Below are 19,671 nucleotides of genomic sequence, written 5' to 3'. Positions count from 1 at the left end.
CTATACGTCCCTTAACTGATAATGAAACAGGTATAGGTTGTGATACTTGTAATCTTCTCTTCTTGCCATCTCCCCCGAAACATGCACACAGGAACAAAGGTTGTAACTTATACACATATCCTTTGGTTTTCAGATTTATTCCATTCACACAAAATATCAATTTACATTTCCATCACAATGGTTTGTCACACATTCAGACACCAAATAAAATCAACTAACATCATAAATTAAAGTTCAGTCCCATGCTGTGTACATGAAGGTCTACTTCCACAAAAAAAGACAAAGCATGAAAGTCTAACCACTTTTTTTTTCTAACATGCGGGCTATAACATGATGAAAAAACAAATGAGTGTGTAACCCTCTAACAGTGCGCTCCCAAAACACCTCAAGCAAAAGAACAAAGAGTAGGTGAGAAAGCCAATGTTGGACAGCAACAGACTGACACATTCCATAGCCACACAGGAAGGACTGTGTAAGTCTGGCACAAAAGCAAAATAATAGACAAAAACTGTGCTTAACTAAAACAAAACCAGGCAAAGTGACCACCTTACAGCCACTTACCCCACAATGGGTCTTTCACTTGGACCAGTCCACCATATTTCCCACCAGTGGACTGAAAGGAAAAACGTCATCACAAATCGCTGGGAAAGAATAACTCATTTTACAAAGTGCAGCATTACCTGTTGAGCACACAAAAAGCAGCATATAAGTCAAAGAGCCTAGTCACTGAGCGCAAAGATACCCTCAGTGGCTGCAGGGGACACTATACACACTGGAAAGCCGGAAAAAGGCATACACCATAGTAGAAAGGAGGAAAGGGCAGAAAAGAGGACAAAATTCCCCGACAGTTGGGTGAAGACTGAAACTAACACAGCAGTAGGGACCTTCATCATCACCACTCACACAAAACATCCCTCCCAGGGGAAACAGTCACATGGTCTGTGTTGTGGCTGACACCACAGCACCACACGCCTTGACCTTCCCTTACCTCCACTTTCTGTGTTCCCTTCTGTTGTTACAGGCTATTTCTGGCTTTCCTTCCCACACAGAACAATGGACACCAGTCATGTCCCCAGACTGTCCACACCCTCGTCAATGAGAACCTGGCAATGTGACAGCACTTTGTTGACCCACACTCATCACTCTGAGCCCAGAGACATGACCCGTTTCACACTGCCATATGCTGTGTGTGCCGACATCCGTCAATGATCACAGGTTGTGTAATTTTGACCTGACACCACCTGTCTCACATCAAGGTGAAAGCTAGCTTCAGCATATCATCACGGAACATTGCCAGCAAGTAAGGAGGCTGTACTGCAGGCGATGGAACCAGAACTGTTTTTTTTTAAAAATCCTGATCACCCAATTCCACATGAAGATCAACACACCCCCATCCAAAGAATCCACAACCTCCTTTCTGAAGCATATGACACTCATAAAAATTTAATATTAAGTTGCAGCTGAAATTAAATGGTTGGCGTTGGGAATTACTACAAAATAGAGTTTGTGGTGGTTGAGGGGTTTACCTATTTAAAAACCAACAAAAAAGATCATGTCTCATGTGACGGAGCAAATGGTATTTCCTGATGGAGAAACAATGCCCTAATGACCTGTCCCTATGTCCAGGCACTACCACGAACACGTATGTTCCCTCTGTATGACTGTTTTCATGGCCCCCTCAAGTCACACAGACCTCCTGTCTTTGACTTGGCCAACAAAAATGGAATGTTCCAAAGTCCTGTTCCTGCCACCCACTACACACCAGTATCACCAAGCTTCTTGGTCACTGAACATTACAGCAACAGTCATTTTTGATTCTTAAACAAACTAATATGTATACATAAAATAATAAACCATAAAAAGATAATACATATTTATATTCACACATTCAGTTTTTAAAACATTCACTCTGAACTGTTGCACACGATCACAGATGATGTCACACAAGTGCTTCCAAATACTCTAATCACAGCTGAATTAAAAGGTAAAAACAGTACCACATTACAATTTGCACATGTAAAACTTTGTCTTCATTCTACACATGCAGGTTTGTTTTTTTCCCACTGTCCTGTACCCCATCCTACCACTGCTACACATCAGCAAACCCAACTTCTGTTCTGAGCAGTGGTCTGAGTGCTAGTCTTTCATCAGATGATTGCCTGGCATACGAAAAAGAACCCATGGCAAAAGGAAAATTGTTCCTGGCAAAAATGTGAAAAAATCCACTGTGATGGGCAAAGATATATACATAATGCAAGCACACTGGAAAAGAGGGGGTTTATGGTGATGCATAGGAGAGCAGTGGACATTCCAGAGAGGTGAGGAATGTGTACTACACCACCCAACAAACATCTGTGGACAAGACAGCAGTGACTGACTCCCCAACAAGCACAAAGCACTGCCTGCTTCAGGGCATTGGCACTCATCTTCACAGCCACATGAGAGAGCCTGATGGTTCTGTCAACAGGTATGTATGTGAGTGTGTGTGAACATCAACAGGTGTGTGTGCATTAACGTGTGTGTTTAAACCAAGTGACACTATCACATTCAAGTCACAGCATCTACACTGGTAAATGAGTGACACAAATAAATGTCCCCAAACTATTAAAACAAAAAACTCTCTACATGTACAATCTGTAAAAACTAAAATATAAATTATCCCAAACACAAGCTGACTTACTGCAATGTCCACTGATATAACTACACATAAAGCAAACCAAAACTGTTCTGTGCATGCCAGCACAGTCATGGTGGGTAAAAAAGATAACGGACCCCAACACAGGAACAGACAATGTCTGAAAGCTAGTCCTCAGTCACAGAATCGTTTGACAGCAATGCACAACACAACACAACACAAAGGAATGCCACCTCGAGCACAGTGGACTGACAAATATGACATCATGTAAGTCTGCCTGTCTGCACAAACTACCCTTTTGTAAATCACCAAAATGATCTGTCATAATGTGTGTGTGTGTGTGCATGCCTGCATACACTCCCCACCCTCACATGAAAACCACCAGACCCCTCATAATGGGGCTAATTTCAGTACTGATAATCATGGTACTTGGGGCATAAATGTATAAAAATGATACAATTAAGAAGCAGTCATACAGTGTCCACTTCTAAGCTACCTCATACAATAACCAAGAAACCCACAATACTGACACATGATACTGATAATCTAATGTCTAAATTTAATATCCATTGTACAAGATAAAACAAAAACAGAAAAAAACAAACGCCATGCATTATGCAACTAAAAGAAAATATTGTAGCAAACATACAAATTCAAATCCTGTAATCACATTAAAAAATGGGACATTGTAGAAATTTGTAACATCCCCATACCCCTCAACAACAACAAAATGTTTCTGAACTGAATGCTGAATGAAACTTTAAAAAACACAGGAAGATGTGACATGTATGAAATAAACAGGTGAGTTTCTCTATATTATGTCAATGCATGTATCAATATATATGAGTACAAGAGTATGTGATATTATTGCTGCACTGTAATTTTTAATTCATGTGTGCATTTATGTTCTAAAAGGTTATTACTGTTATCTTTTATATACCTGGCTCATCTTAGTTGTGTTTTTTAGGGGTAGAGGTTACATAGCTTGTCACTGATCTTTGTGCAACCAAACCATCACACCACCACATCACAATCAACACAAAGACTAATAAGAGAAGAAAAAAAGTAAGAAAAGATTAATAACGTTCTGCATTCCATGGTCAAGTTTACCATGTAGGAGTAAAAAAAAAAATGCAGACAAACAGTTTTCTCACACTGCTGGTTATTCAATGATAGTGCATGGATTTCATAATATTGTCAATGATTTTGCTGGCATCAGTCGTGTGAACATAATACTGCCCAACAAGACACTCAACAAAAGACTAGACTGAGTGACAGAGATCAACTGACAGAGAACACACTGACATGTCATGGCAAAATGGACACCCATTTTCAGTGAAACTGACAATGTACTACCCAAAACACGCACTTCTTTCAGCAATACCCTATCCATATCAACTGCTCGTTGTCAGCCTTGTACAAATCGCACCCATACACCACAGGCTATATACCCAAATGTAAGCATGCATAGACTACTTGTTCAGTTCTGAGTTCCGAGTGGTGCTTTGAGTGCTGCTTTTTGTTATTCATGAGATGAAAACCAGGATCCCTTGTGAAGCATGCACTTACTGCACATATAAGAATCCACAGCAAAAAGAACATTGTCCCTGGCAAAATTCTGTAGAAAAATCTACACTCACTGGGCTGGTGCTGCACTCTGGCAACATGCTATCCTCCAGGGAAGCAGCTAAAATTTCACAGAGCAATCTGTGACAGTACTACCATACACACACACACACACACACACACACACACACACACACACATATCCATGTCATAGGTCAATGAGGACCATGTACATAGTTGATGCAGGAAGACAGCACACTATCCTTTGCTAAAAGGTTGCAGAGGTAAGCACACACTGTAGACATGGACACCAACCAGTTCACCAGTCTACAGCAAATTTGTGGTCTGACAAATGGATCATGAGGGCTGTCCAGTGGAACACAGGGCACAGTGAAGGACAGCGGACAGTGCATGTGGAAGGGAGAGCTCTCTCACTGTCACAAAGGAGCAGCTATGACCCCCTCTCCCCCCTCACACCTCGTCTCTCAAAGGGTCACAGCACAGCTACACCCCAACGCCCTCACCCTCCCTGGTTTTCTGGACCATCGACACTGTTGCTGCTGCAGCATCCTACAACATGCACAGATGAATCCCCAAACACACTGCCAGGAAACCAAAACACTTTCCTATGTGAAAACCAAGGCCACCCACTGTTCTCTACTGTCACACATGTTTTTCCGCCCAACACACAGCTGTCCTGATAGTCACACATGTAACCAGGTCACATGATAGCTACCACAAACTATGTCACATAATGGCCACACATTAATGAGGTCACATGATGGCCGCATGCTATCAAGGTCACTGGATGGCCACACAGTAACCAGGTCGCGTGATGACCACACTAACCAGGTCATATAATGACAACACAGTAACCAGGTCCCATGATGGCCACACACTAACCAGGTCACATGACAAGCCACACAAATAACTAGGTCACATGACGGCCACACACCAACCCATGAAGACACATGGAACACAAAACGAAGCAGGCCTGGTGTGCTGCACAGGACCACAGCACAGCACAGCAGTCAGACATACAGACTTTGCTGCACCCATTTCACTGGGAGTCCAGCCCCTGTAGATGTAGCTGCAGCCTTCGGTTCTCCTGGGACAGGCGGGCAATCTCTGCTCCAAGTGTGTCCAGATTCTCCTGCAACAATGATACATTGCATTGTTTTCATCCTGTCATCATCCCACAGCAGGCAGGAAGGGGAACACCACATGCACAGCAGCACACTAGCTCAGTTGTTCTGACAGCCAGTCACACCAACAAAAACAAAGACACATACGCCACCCCACCACATGTCAGTGTCTTTCATTGATGTATAAAGACTTTCTTACAACACATACACACACACACACTGACATACACACCCACACACATCTCAACCAAACATTAGGTGTCAATTTCTGTTCTCAGTATCTCCTACTCTCAGTGTGTTGTGTACTGTGGGACCTGGGTGTAACTGAAATTTTTCAACTGAATGCAGATACTTTTCATGTTTGAGGAATCCACACAATATATGTACATGTGTGCAAGCTCGTACAATGTCACTGAACAAGGTCCATTTTTATTCATTCTATCTTAAATTTTATTGTCTTTTAACTACCTTTAAATGCATGTGCGCACACAGCACCCACACATAACTGGACAAAAAGATCTGGTGTGTGTGTGTGTGTGCATGTGTAGGGGTGGGGATTACCTTGAGCGTGATGTTTTTAAGGAGTGTGTCCTCAAGCACAGCCTGCAGTTTCTGGTTGATCTGCAGGGAGAGGTCCAGGGTCATGGCTCCATCCTGTTGGTGATGGCTGTACACCGATGCCATAATGCCCCCCTTACGTGCCAACAGAGCCTGCAACACAGTCACCCACTTCATCACCACTGCCACATGGATACATCAGCACTGATACATCACACAGCTGTTAGATACATCACACTGCCATCAGGAAGATACATCACACTGCCCATCAGGTACATCAGCACTGATGTTATACTGCTGCCTGGTACATCAGCACGGATACATCATACTGCTGCCTGGAACATAGCTGATACATCACAATGTTGCCTGGTACATCAGCACTGATAAATCATGCTACTGCCTGGTACATCAGCAAAGAAATATTGCACTGCTGCCTGGTATATCAGCACTGATATATCACACCACTGTCTAGTACATAGGGGGTGCACGGGAGGGGTAGTACCTCTAGAGGGGGGGGCTTGTCACACTCTTCCGGGAGTGGTTCGTCCTCTGTTGGTCCCCACCAGCACCCAGCTCTCACCTATGGGTCCTAGAAGCTACTAGCATGCAGCAGCACCCAACCCCCGGGCAACGACTTTGACAGGCTGGCTGAACTAGGTGAGGGTAGCCGACAGGTCTCAAACCCTCGGTGAGTTAGGGCTTGTCTACCCAAGCATGTGAAGACTGGATCCAGCAGACTCTGCGGAAGATAATCTTTATGGTTCAACGGAGGGGAAGGCGGTTGCAGCAGAGCACTGTGGAGTGCTGAGGGCAGGATGAGGCACATAGGACCTCCTGGTCATCCACTGCATCCGTTTCCATCTCCAGTCGTCTTGACCTCGTCTTGCCACTGGATACAGACGGTCTCGGACAAGAGAGTGAGGTCAACGGTGCGCAACTCCTCCTCACTATAAACAAAGTCATCGCGCAAGTCATCAGTCATCCTTCATGCAGAGCAACGCAGACAGGCCAGGAAAAGCAGTGTCAGCAAGTCCCCGACAGCCGCCACCATCCTGTCTACACTGCGTCAGAACCTTCCAGGCGCGGATTGGCCTGACCAGTCATCTGCGCACCCACAGAGCCCAACCCACCCACCTCCAGGATGACTAGATGGTCCTCGTCGATCCCGGCGGACGAACCACACTGATATATCACGCTGCTGCCTGGCTGCAAATTCTGGAAGTCCCTGCCAGTAATTCCCCTTTTTCTCGTTTCTACTAGTTTAATGTTGAAACACCTGTTGCATGGAAGTCACCACCAGTCACTCTACCTGGATGATGTTGACACGCCTGTTGCACGAAGTCCCCATCAGCCACTCGACCTGCATGCTGATACACCTAATGCATGGAAAGTCCCTACCTTTCCACCTGTAGAATGTTGATACACCTGTTGCATGGAAGTCAGTCTGTTCTTTTCAAAGAAAAGCACTTTTTTTTCTGAGAACCTTTTCACTGTCACTGCCTGGTCTGGCTGGACACTCTATGCCAGTGGGGTTGGCATCAATAATTTTGATTACAAATCCTGGAATTAACTGGTATGCAGAAAATATTCAACCAATGATGGGCGCAACAGCCAAGTGGTTAAAGCGTTGGACTTTCAATCTGAGGATCCCGGGTTCAAATCTTGGTAACATTGCCTGGTGGGTAAATGGATGAGATTTTTCCGATCCAGGTCAACATATGTGCAGACCTGCTTGTGCCTGAACCCTCCTCTTCTTGTGAATACACAAGCAGAAGATCAAATACGTATGTTAAAGATCCTGTAATCCATGTCAGCATTCAGTGTGTTACGGAAACAAGAACTTACCCAGCATGTACAACCCATGAAAACGGAGTACGGCTGCCTACATAGCAGGGTAAAGACAGTCATGCATGTAAAAGCCCACTCGTGTATACACGAGTGTATGTGGGAGTTGCATCCCACGAACAAAGAAGAAGTTGTAGTTTAACTAGTTGATTTCATAGAAATATTCTTTGACTGGGATTCAGAAACAAGAATTATACAACAGAATTAACATAACTATCATATGTGTAGTGTTATATGAGCAATTGTCAAGCAAAATTTCAAGGAGATATCTTTGAAAAAGTAGTAAACTTTTCTTCTTTTTTTTTTTTTTTTTGCACTTACATGAAAATCACACACAGGAATCACAATTTCTTTGGAAGACAAGGAGTTAAACACTGCTGCATCAATGTTAATGGAACACTAAACACTGCCACATCAATATTTATGGAAGTTTAAACACTGCCAATAGTGCCATCAATGTTAATCAGACATTAAACACTGCCATATCACTGTTAATGGGATATCAAACACTGCCACATAAATGTAGATGGGATATTAAACACTGCCATATCATTGTTAGTGGGATATTTAATACTGCCAATAATGTTTATGGGACATTAAACATTGTAATCAATGTTATGGGGCATTAAACACTTACATCAATGTTAATGGACATTAAACACAGACATCAATGTTAATCGGACATTACACACTGCCATCATCAGTGCTATGGGGAAAGTAAACGCTGACACTCTAATTCTCAGTGACATTAAACATAGCCACACAAATGCCAACGGATACTAAAAACTTTCACATAAATCATTAAATGTGAAGGGACAATACACACAAACACATCAATGCAAAGGAAACCAACAAACTGCCACAAAACACTAAAACTTAAGGAATACTAAAATCAGCAAGTTCAATATCAAAGGACCATAAAAACTTTAAGATCAATATCAAAGGACACTAAACACTAACACATCAATATTAGTCCTCTAAGTGCCAGAGAAAAATGTTAAAAGGTGCTTTCCCCTTGCGAAGGAATTTTGAGGATTCAGAGGTAGTAAATAAAGACAATATCTAGCACAGAAACTGTAAGAGATACAGAAAGAAAGAAAATGTTTTTGCTTTGAAAAATGAATGAGAATTCTGTATCTGTGCTATTTCCCCACGATTATTTTGGTAGCATGTAACTATTCAGGCACTTCAAAAAGAAGATAATAAACAATAATTTTTATGCAACAAAAAGTCAATTTCCGCCTTCTCAGAATGGCACCCAAAAAGGAAAGATAAAAATACAGCTGGAAATGACATGTTTGTTGTCAGTTTATACCTGTACATGAAAATAAAACTGTTTCTAAGTTTATAATAACAATCACAACTCCTGTATACATATCAGTGAATAATGACAAACATGGGTTCAGTCAACATTAGAGGTCAATCATACGTTAAGCAGTCAAGCTTTGCGATATCAGAGTTCCCCCTGAAGAGAGGCAATCTCTTCCATAAAACTCACTATAGGTTGAAACTGGGCTGGCTAGCTGCTGAATATGTCAGTTTGCCTCATCTACAATTAAATCCTTCATATGATCAGTGATGAAAGCATGTAAACAAATTTTTTTAATATGTGTTTGTCTTTTACATTTTCAACACTGGGTATCATGAAAATACTGAATCATAGGCTGTTGTTCATTCCACAGCAGTATTCAGTGAAAGCAGCAGCTCACTTATGTCCATGGCCCCCTTCCTGCACTACTCACATATTCACACATGCTCAGCCCATCTCAGTCCATCAGTCACAGTCACTCACTCAAAAATGCTGTGTGCTTTGATCGATGGACTGAACAAGAATTCAATGCTGTTGTCAGTTCTGTCACTGTTGTTGTCATTACCTTCATGTTCTTACAAATCATTGACACGAGAGATCCATCTCCATTGTTATACTTATCCATAATCACTTGCACTGCCTTTGAAGCTGTGTAAATCTGCTGACTGAAGTCACTGTCTTTAATGGACAAACTTTCAGACACCTTTTTTGCAAACGAGCCAAAACCCCTGTTCATGGTTCTTCCACATGGTCCAGTCAGCAAATCAATAACAAGAAGAAAGGGGTTTTCCTCCTGATGAATACTCATTTAAATAATATCTTTATGCTACAGACAGATCAAGCTAACTGTTCAGTGTTTGTTTATTGAATCAAATCAGGTAAGAGAAACATTGGAACAGATGCTGGATGTCAGTGGATATTTTTGTGGCACTGACAAAGCACTTTATCCAGGATGTCAACTGACACTTCATAGGCGTGGAATGGGTTAAGGGACACTAAAAGCTGTCACATCAATATCAGGGGACACGAAAAACTGTTACACAGATATCAAGGACACTAAATGCCGTCACATCAATATGAAGGAACACTAAAAACTGTCACATCAATATTAAGGGACACTAACTCTGTTACATTAACACTGAAGGACACTAAAACCTGTTGATGTTTTTATTTTTTTGCATTCGTTATCAGCTGTTAGATAAATAACTTCTTTTTTACAAAATAATTTAAGTAATTTTTTGGTAGCTGTACTCAGATATTTATTTCAAATTCCAACCTCCATTTACCCAGTTTCCCCCAAACTCACTATGCATCCCCCTCCCCCTCCTCTCCTACATGATGACACTCAAATGTAAAAATCAACACTCTAAGCAAATGTCTACAATCACAAGTATGTGTGATGGGACATTAAACAAAAAAAACCCTCTTCCTCCTCTAAAACCTGTCACATCAATATCAAGGGGCACTAAAAACTTCAACATCAATATCAAGAGACACTAAAAGCTGTCACATCAATATCAATGGACACTAAAAACTGCCACATCAGTATGAAGGAACAATAACAACTGTCACATCAATATCAAACAACATCAAAACAAGTCACATCAATACCATGGGACACTAAGACCTATGGACACAGATCGTTTTCTTTTCAATCGCTGAAGACATGGAACAAGCTCCCTGATAACCTCCGTCATTCTGATTCCCTCGCATCTTTTAAATCTCGCCTCAAAACCCACCTTTTCCCTCAGCAGTAAGTTCAATTGTGGCAGGTCCACTTCCTTTGCGTTAGCTGAGCTTGACTATGTGTGTATACATATGTATGTGTACATAACTACATGAGTGTATATGAATGTGTATTGTGTGTGCGTGAGTTTGTGTAAGTTTGTGCCTGCCTATGTGTGCGTATGTGTTTGGGTAGCTGTTCGATACACATGTATTGTTAAAATGTGTGTGTGTGTGTGTGTGTGTGTGTGTGTGTGTGTGTGTGTGTGTGTGTGTGTGTGTGTGTGTGTGTGTGTGTGTGTGTGTGTGTGTGTGTGTGTGTGTGTGTGTGTAACATAGATGTAATGTTTTTATGTTAACAAAGCGTTTTTGTAAAGCACCTAGAGCAGATTTCTGGATAGTGTGCTATATAAGTATCCATTATTATTAGTATATTATTACTAAAACATATCAATATCAAGGGACACTAAAAACTGTATCAAAAATATCAGGGGACACTAAAAACTCTCACATCAATATGAACACTAAAATCTGTCACACTAGTTTTGTTCAGCAATTTTATGTTTTATCAAAAAAGCAATGCTTGGCTTTTATGCAAATGCTCTTCAAGTTTTTCCACACACCCATTTTTACTATCTCGCTGAAAATTCATTATTGTGCAGCAACAAACAAATTGCATCTTCCTGTATTACTTGTGACTGCATTTTAGCTCTGTAATGCTTTTTTTTCATCATAGTAATGTAATGAAATGTAATGTATTGTGTTTTGTATTGTATTGCAATGTATTGTGATGTGGTGTGATATAATGCCATGTCATGTCATACACATAATTATGTATGCATGTGTGTGTATGTGTATCAACCTGTGTAAGTACATGTATATTCATGCATGAATATTTGTATGAATTGTGTATGGACAGGTGAACAATATATTTATATATGCGTAATGTTGTGTTTTGTAAATTGAAAAGGATTTTTTTTAATCTTAACTGCCACATTAACGGGAAGAGACTAGCATCTGCTCCATCAATGTCAGATTTTTTTTCCAAATGCCACATTAATGTTAAAGAAGGCTTAGAAATAAAATGTTGTCAAATATATGCTGAAATGACAAAACATTAAAGACAACTAACAAAACTCTCAAGCAACCATATAAAAACATTAATATTCAAACATAAATCTTAACACATGGCAAGACCAACGCAATGATATCAAAAAAATTTTTTTAACATCAACAAAATGCAGTCACAACTGTATCATATATATATATACCACGAAATTGCTGCTAGTACACTGTAAAAGCTATTCAACTGCTGTTTTGTGTGTGTGTGTGTGTGTGTGTGTGTGTGTGTGTGTGTGTGTGCAATTACGGATTAAAGGATAACCCCTTTAATGTTCAATGACTGCCATGCCATTATCAATTATTGCCATTGCAATCTGCTACTGCATCAATGCAGCTCCTCAAGTATAATGAGCAAAAATTCTGGTTCCTTTTAGCATGTTAACTCTAAGAATATAATTGTGTCATTCTGAACAAAACAAATAAAAAAGCTTAAACAATTATTCATATATGTTTAAAGTAACACTCAAATTCATGAATACACACTACCAATATAATCAATAAATTCATTTCTGAAGAACATGCTCAAGGAAATTCTGATCTGCCCACTGTCAACCAGATAAACAGCCAGTCAACAAAAAAAACAAAAAAACAAAAAGTCTGGAAGAGGAAAGAAGCGGATGACAACTGACAGCAAGCAGTCAGGAGAGGAAAGAACAAGGCACCATGAACAAAATGTAACAAAACCAAAGACTGCCCCCAAACCAAAGACAACCAAAGCCTAACACAGCAGAACCCAGTGGAGTGAACGAGAACAAGGGTGTGTGACCACAGACAGCAGTGGGTCACACAGAGAAGGCCACAACTGAAGAACCAAGCCAGGACCATGGGCCACACACACGTGCAACACATCAGATGGACAGAGAGAAAGACAAAGAGTCCAGTACTATACCTGAGCCTCTTTACGGACACTCAGCTGGCACGTGAGAAGAAAAAGCACCAAAAGTTAGCAGCAGCAGCACACGTTAGCGCATGTACACACACACAAGTACATATCCACACAGTGATAACAATATTAACAACACATATATCTCTGGTGTACAGTGTCAGTCTACAGTGGCTAATCACTCACACATTAAAAAATGGGCCACCAACATAAAGTCCGATGAGTAGTCTGAGTATGAGATGATCACCCACAAACTAAACCACAAGAAGGAAATCCAATCCAATCCATTCCATTGTGAAGGTGGCAGAATGGCAACAACAGCATTTCATACTGACATGGAAAATGCAGAGCGTTGATACAATATTTACTACACTGATTTGGTAAAGGTAGAGTGTGTATGCAATAATAACCACCCCGATTTGGTAAAGGTAGAGTGTGTATGCAATAATAACCACCCCAATTTGGTAAAGGCAGAGTGTGTATGCAATAATAACCACCCCAATTTGGTAAAGGCAGAGTGTGTATGCAATATTTACCACACTTACTTGGTTAAGACAGTGTGTGTATGCAATATTTACCAAACTGACTTGGTAAAGGCAGAGTTTGTGTTGTGTAAAGACAGTGTGTGTATGCAATAGTTAACACACTGATTTGGCAAAAGCAGAGTATGTATGCCAAATCTACCGCACTGAAATGCTAAAGGCAGAGTGTGTGTGTGCAGTATTTACCACACTGGAAAGGTAAAGGCAATGTGTGTATGCATGTTTACCACACTGATTTGGTAAAGGTAGTGTGTGTAATGGGAAGGCGGGTGTAGGGGTGAGGGGGGGCATGGGAAAAGATACCTACACTGGCTGCACACATCACATGACAAGAGGGTTGGGGGGAGAGGGGGAGAGGGAGATAGCGAAGGAGGAAGCACCTAAACTTTCTGTATACATCACATGATAAGAGAGTTTGGGTGAAAGGGGGGTGGGAAGCCTGAATGGAGGTACAGCCACCAGTTCTGGACAAAGTGTACTGAAATGGTTGGGGGATTTGTGTAGATTTATCCATTTATTCTGGCAATCCGAATAACACACCTGTCTTCCAGCATTTGCAAGCAGAATTCTGGCAATAGGACACAGCCATGGATAGAATATGTTGTTGTTTTTTAACTGGTCAGCACATGTTATCCACCCTACACAGATAGGGGGTCACTATTTCTGAACAGAACAATCAAGGAATGGTGTTGTACCCAGAGACAATCAGGCAACCTAGTATTCCTAAACGGAGACTAGATTTTAGCAGAACATTACAGCCGGAGGGAGTGAGAAGGTTCGGGGGTTTACATCCACAACCAGGCACCAACACCCCAGATACCTGATGCATTATAGGAAATGCTGAAGAAAAACATAATAGTTTAACAGCAAGAAAGCAGGTAATACTGATTAAAATAAATGAATAAATAAATAAATAAAAATTCTAAAAAGGGTTGGGAGGGGAAGCAAAGACAAAAAAAAAAAAAAAAAAAAAAAAAAAACCAACAAATCCAAATTTAAAAAACAACAGGAAAGCAAGAAAAGATCATAAAATAGCAACAAAATCAGAATGCAACAGAAATGATGATTAGCAGAGTGTGTGGGGTCCCGAGTGGTGGAGTGGGGGGCATTAAGATGGGTCCCAAATTTGTCTTCAGAATGTCCATGTACTTTAAAGCTTTATTTCATGTGCACCAGACAGGCCCGAACTTTTGTCTTCAAAATGTCCCTATGCTTTAAAATTTCAATTTTTATGCAACAGATGGACCCAAGTTGTATCTTCAAAATGTCCCTACACTTTAAGGTTTAATTCCGAAAGAACACATGACACAGGCCCTAAAATTGTCTTCAAAATATCTCTATGCTTTAAGGTTTGATTCCTTAAGTAATAGATGGGCCCCACATGTCTTCCAAACGTTCCAATGCTTTTTTGCTTAAAAAACGGGCCTAAAATTGGCCTGAAACTGAACAGGCATCGTACAGATTCAATATGCCACAACTGGTTCAGGAGGGAAGTGTAAACAGACTAGTTCACACCAATACTGAACGGGTAAGGAGAGAGGCATGTGATATAATAGCAGTCAGAGCTAGGGCGGAGAGGACAGAAGGTCAAAGGGTAAACAATGGTCAGACATCAAGGGGAAGGCCTGTGATACAACAGCAACAACTGACAACAACAAATGAAAAGGGGGAGTGGGGTGGTGGAGGCAGTTGATAAAACCAAAAGAACATAAGGGGGAGGGGAAACAGGATGAAAGGACAACACATGATAGGAAATGTGTGTGAATAGGTTATGGGGGAGGATTGACACAATGAAAAGTAAAAAAAAAAAAAAAAAAGCAACAACAAAAAGGAGCAACAAAGCCAGCCAGGGAAAAAAGACATACCATTCATGAGCACCATGCATGAACCCACAATGCCATACAACAAAGAAAAAAATATGACCAAAAAGAAATAAACGTCTGAGCTGACTGCAAGCTACAACAATGCTGACTGGCAATACACAAATCTTTAAAAGGGTTATCCATGACATCCTCTCCACATGCACTTTTTGCTGCAGAACATTTTGCTCTTACAGGTAAAATCCTTTCACCCCAACCTCTCTCTATCATTGCCACAAAGAAAGAAAAAAAAACTCCCCCACATCACTTCCCTCACTCCACATGGGAAAGAACAATGCATACTGGACTGATCTAAGGCATTTGTTGAGGTGTTGCTGATCAAGAACATAATCATGTAATAACTATACTCATTACACTGAACTGCCTGATGGCCAATGGAAAAAGCACTGTGGTAAACAATGCCCCTACAGACACGTGTATTCGGAGCACAAAGGGAAAAAAACCCACCACCACCACTACTGAAGTTAAACCAACAGCACAAAGCTTGAGACAGCAAGGTCAATATCAACCTGGTGTCATGAGAAAATGTATCAGGTGAAAAAAAAATCAACTTTAAGAAAGACGCAGTGGTAGTTAAGAGGCAGATTTTATGACAGATATGGTAAAATTATTTCACACCAGAAAATGATGTTATATTGAATAACCTGTAAAACCCAATGACTTCCATGCAACAGGTAATCAAGCCCCACACCATGACATGACATCATCAGTACAGGTCATCGTTACACATGACCGCCTAAGACTGTGCTCCCTTCACATGCCTTCCTTTTTTTGGCAAAACACCAGCTGCACCCATGAACAACAAGCCACACCCACAAAAAACCATGGTGAACCATACCACTCTTTGCCTGGAGCAAAGCATGCACCTCAACTCGCGCAACTCTCTTCATAGTGCTACCACTATGAAATAACACACTGGCTGCCAAACGAAACAAGACACACACACACACGCTCACACACACCACCCTCAAACATACACACACAAAAATACACACAGGTGCAAGCATACAAATATTCCTTTATGTAAAATACAACTTTGTAAAGACTACATGGTCACAGAGGTACAATAAGTGTATCCACAATGAAGTGTGTTACCAGTTTAGCCATACACACAACACAGTGAGAAAGAAACAGAATGTTAGCCATCAAAAAACAGGTTATGCCTGACATAAACACAGCACACCACCAGTGAGAAACAGAGGATACAGAGACACAGACAGCTCATCATCACAGCTAAAACCATGCACCATTCAGGTCCACTGACACTGTGTTGTATGCAGTGTGTAATACCAATATGGCTGCTGGCTTGTTTTCAGTTAGGAATTGATGGGATGGAAACTGAAGCCCAGTCTGTTGGCTGAGGTGACTCTGTGCTTCTTCTTCTTCTGTATTTATGAGCTGTAAATCTTATGTTCAACTGTTCTGTGTTAATGGACTTGTGCATGCATAACCTCTTTTTTCTGCCATGTTGAAGACCACGCTCCATTTTCAAAGGTAAGAATACTGGGTGTGTTTATATTTCCATCACCCACTGAAAGCTAACAAGGGATCTTGTATCTTTAACATCTTCTTCTTCTTCTGCGTTCGTGGGCTGCTATTCCCACGTACACTCGTATGTACACGAGCGGGCTTTTACGTTCAACATCTGTATTTGATGTTCTGCTTTTATACCCGAACAAAGGTGGTTCAGGCACAAGCAGTCTGCATATCTGCATATCTGTTAACCCTGGAAAGTGGAAAAAATATCCACCTTTAACCTACCAGAAGCCAAAATCAGGATTCAAACCCAGGACCTTCGGACTGAAAGTCCAAAACTCTAACCATTCAGCTATTGCACCCACCTGGCTCAGTGCTGAAAGGAAGGAAAGGCTGATTCGCTGAGCCAAAGTGAGGCTTTGACCAAAGTCAGAATTCACACAGCTCTGTCAGTACACAGGGACCCCACTTCACACAGTAGATACAGAACAACTACAACTGGGACCACCACCCCCTAACCTAGCCCCTGCAGCACTGATTGGTGTGTTAGTGTTCCTACAGACAGTCAGACAGCAGACAACACCTCAGTCCTGGACACGGAGTGGCAGCCAAACACACAGAGCGAAGAGAAGGAAGGAGGAGAGGATAGGACGGACAGAGAGGAGCGGTGACATTGGCCACAGCACACACCTGACCCTAACTCACCTTGTTGGCATCCATCACGTCCGAGGCTAACGTGCCTGCCTCTTCCCTCATCACATAGCCCTGGATGATTCTGTCAAAAACACACACCACACACCTGTATAATCTAGTTACACAAACACACACCATACACCTGGATAATCATGTCACATACATGCACACCTGGATAATTGTCACACACACACACAAACACACCTGGATAATCCTGTCACACAAGCACACACAAACCTGGATAATTCTGTCACACACATACACACTTGGATACTCCTGTCACATGCACCACACACCTGGATAATTCTGTCACATATACACCACACACCTGGATCCTGTCACACACACCTGTCAAAGCCCTGGACAATGCTATCAAAACATTAAAGTCACAGCCCTGGATAATCTTGTCACACACATACACTATAGAGTCACAGCTCTGGATAATTGTGTCACACACACCACAGTCAAAGCCCTGGATAAGCCTGTCACACACATACACACCACAGTCACAGCCCTGGATAATCCTCTCACACACACACACACACACACACACACACACACACACCCCTGGATAATCCTGTCACACACACAGACCACAGTCATGACCCTGGATAATCCTGTCACATGCAAACACCCACACACACAATATTCATAGCTGTGGATAATCTTGTCACACACCACAGTCATAGACCTGGATAATGCTGTCTCACACACACACAAGCTATACAGTCATAGCCCTGGATAATGCAGTCATGAACACACCGCACAGTCATAACTTTGGACAAACTGGATAGGTACAATTCAATTCATTCAGTCCATACTACAACTGTATACAATAGGTAATGATTTCCAGCTCTACACTGCCTATGTTAGTGTTCACAATGTAATAATACAATCCAAGTGTGCTGGATCGAATCCCACACTCTTCTGAATTTTCTCCCTACACTAGACCTGGTGGTCTGATGCCAGTTATTCAGATGAGACACTAAATTGAGGTCCTGTGTGCTGCATCCACTTAGCATACATAAAACAACCCAGGCAACAAGACAGCTGTCCCTGTCGAAATTTTGTAGTGACTGAATGACACAAGAAATGAATGACGAGCGCCTGAAGCAGCTGTCAGTCAGCTCTTCCAAAGTACGCAGCCTGTCGCGCAAATGACTCTGTGTTTGTAAAGTACTAAGAGCTTGGTCTCTGACCGAAGATATGCGCCATAATAAACAAAGAGGCACTGTTGCCTGACCTGTTTTTCTTCTTGATCTCTGTCACCAGCTGCTGTATATGCTCCTCCACAAAATCCAGCTTCTCGTTCTTGCGGGCCAGCGACCTCTGCAGTCTGACAATGCGCTCTATCAACAGCTGTTTGTCCACCTCCACCTGCTCCTGGATCACTGGGAACTCCTGAAATGGTCAACACTTCATCATCATTGCTCCTTGGTTTATTTCATGGAGTGTCAAGTGCAAACACTTTATTTTAAGATAGTGTTTGGGGATATTTTTTAGATGTATGATATGTATGATCAGTGCTGTGTTCTGTGCGATGCTTTTATAAATGTACATAAATAAATGAGTGTTTGGTTGGATGTCTGTGCAGGGTTTTGCATGTGTCAATTTAGTGTTTAAATGCATGTTTTACATGTCGATGATTACACTGCGCAACTTTTACATGGAAAAGCACTATATAAATTATTGGTTTTTTTTCAGACTAGTGTGCAAATACAAAACAACAAAAGATAATACAAATTCCACACCACAAAGGCTGAGAGACAATCAGGGGGAAGGAGAGCGAGAGGAGTGATGGAGTGTACTGACCGGCTCCTGACTGGGTGGCCGTGGTGGAGGGTGAGAGGGGTGGTGGGTGTTGTGGTGGGGTGGGTGGGCATTGTGCTGGTTGCTGTTGTCCATGGAGTTGAGAGAGCCGTTGGAGTTGGTGCGTGACCCCATGCTGGTGACATCACGTTCCCCCCCGCCCCCTACCCCACCACCACCACCACCACTCTCCAACATCTCCAGTCTCTTCTTGGCATGCTGCAGCTGTCTGGTCAGATCCTGGAGCATGCACACACACACACACATTAAAACACAGACACACACAGAGACAAACATACAATACAACCACATGCATACATACATACAGAGAAACACAGAAACACACACTTGCTACATACACACACACACAAAGATGTTCAAGATTTTATTTAAGATATTGCTTTTTAATCTTTAGCAGAGGCTCATGGATGCATGCATAAGTACACATATAAGACACATACACACACACTAGCTGCCATAGTG

The 19,671-nt window shown here is 41.8% G+C and overlaps 1 protein-coding gene across 4 annotated transcripts in view; it reads right to left on the bottom strand.

Annotated features, from left to right (window-relative positions):
• Positions 1-121: 121 nt before the first annotated feature.
• LOC143298077 (coiled-coil domain-containing protein 186-like) overlaps positions 122-19,671 on the bottom strand; it is a 48,527-nt gene continuing 28,977 nt past the window's right edge. For 3 of the 4 annotated variants that reach the window (XM_076610760.1, XM_076610768.1, XM_076610777.1), the window contains exons 15-20: positions 19,192-19,428; positions 18,623-18,780; positions 17,392-17,461; positions 12,795-12,818; positions 5,908-6,057; positions 122-5,354 (exon numbers count right to left, since the gene is read on the bottom strand). In XM_076610760.1, coding sequence (XP_076466875.1) covers positions 5,262-5,354; positions 5,908-6,057; positions 12,795-12,818; positions 17,392-17,461; positions 18,623-18,780; positions 19,192-19,428 — 732 coding nt within the window. In that variant the 3' untranslated portion in view covers positions 122-5,261. The remainder of the gene's footprint in view (positions 5,355-5,907; positions 6,058-12,794; positions 12,819-17,391; positions 17,462-18,622; positions 18,781-19,191; positions 19,429-19,671) is intronic. The other variant, XM_076610786.1, reaches the window with a different exon arrangement.

The sequence above is a fragment of the Babylonia areolata genome, chromosome 2 (assembly GCF_041734735.1).
Source record: "Babylonia areolata isolate BAREFJ2019XMU chromosome 2, ASM4173473v1, whole genome shotgun sequence".
NCBI lineage: Eukaryota > Metazoa > Mollusca > Gastropoda > Neogastropoda > Buccinidae > Babylonia > Babylonia areolata.
This window is presented reverse-complemented; position numbering and strand designations above follow the sequence as displayed.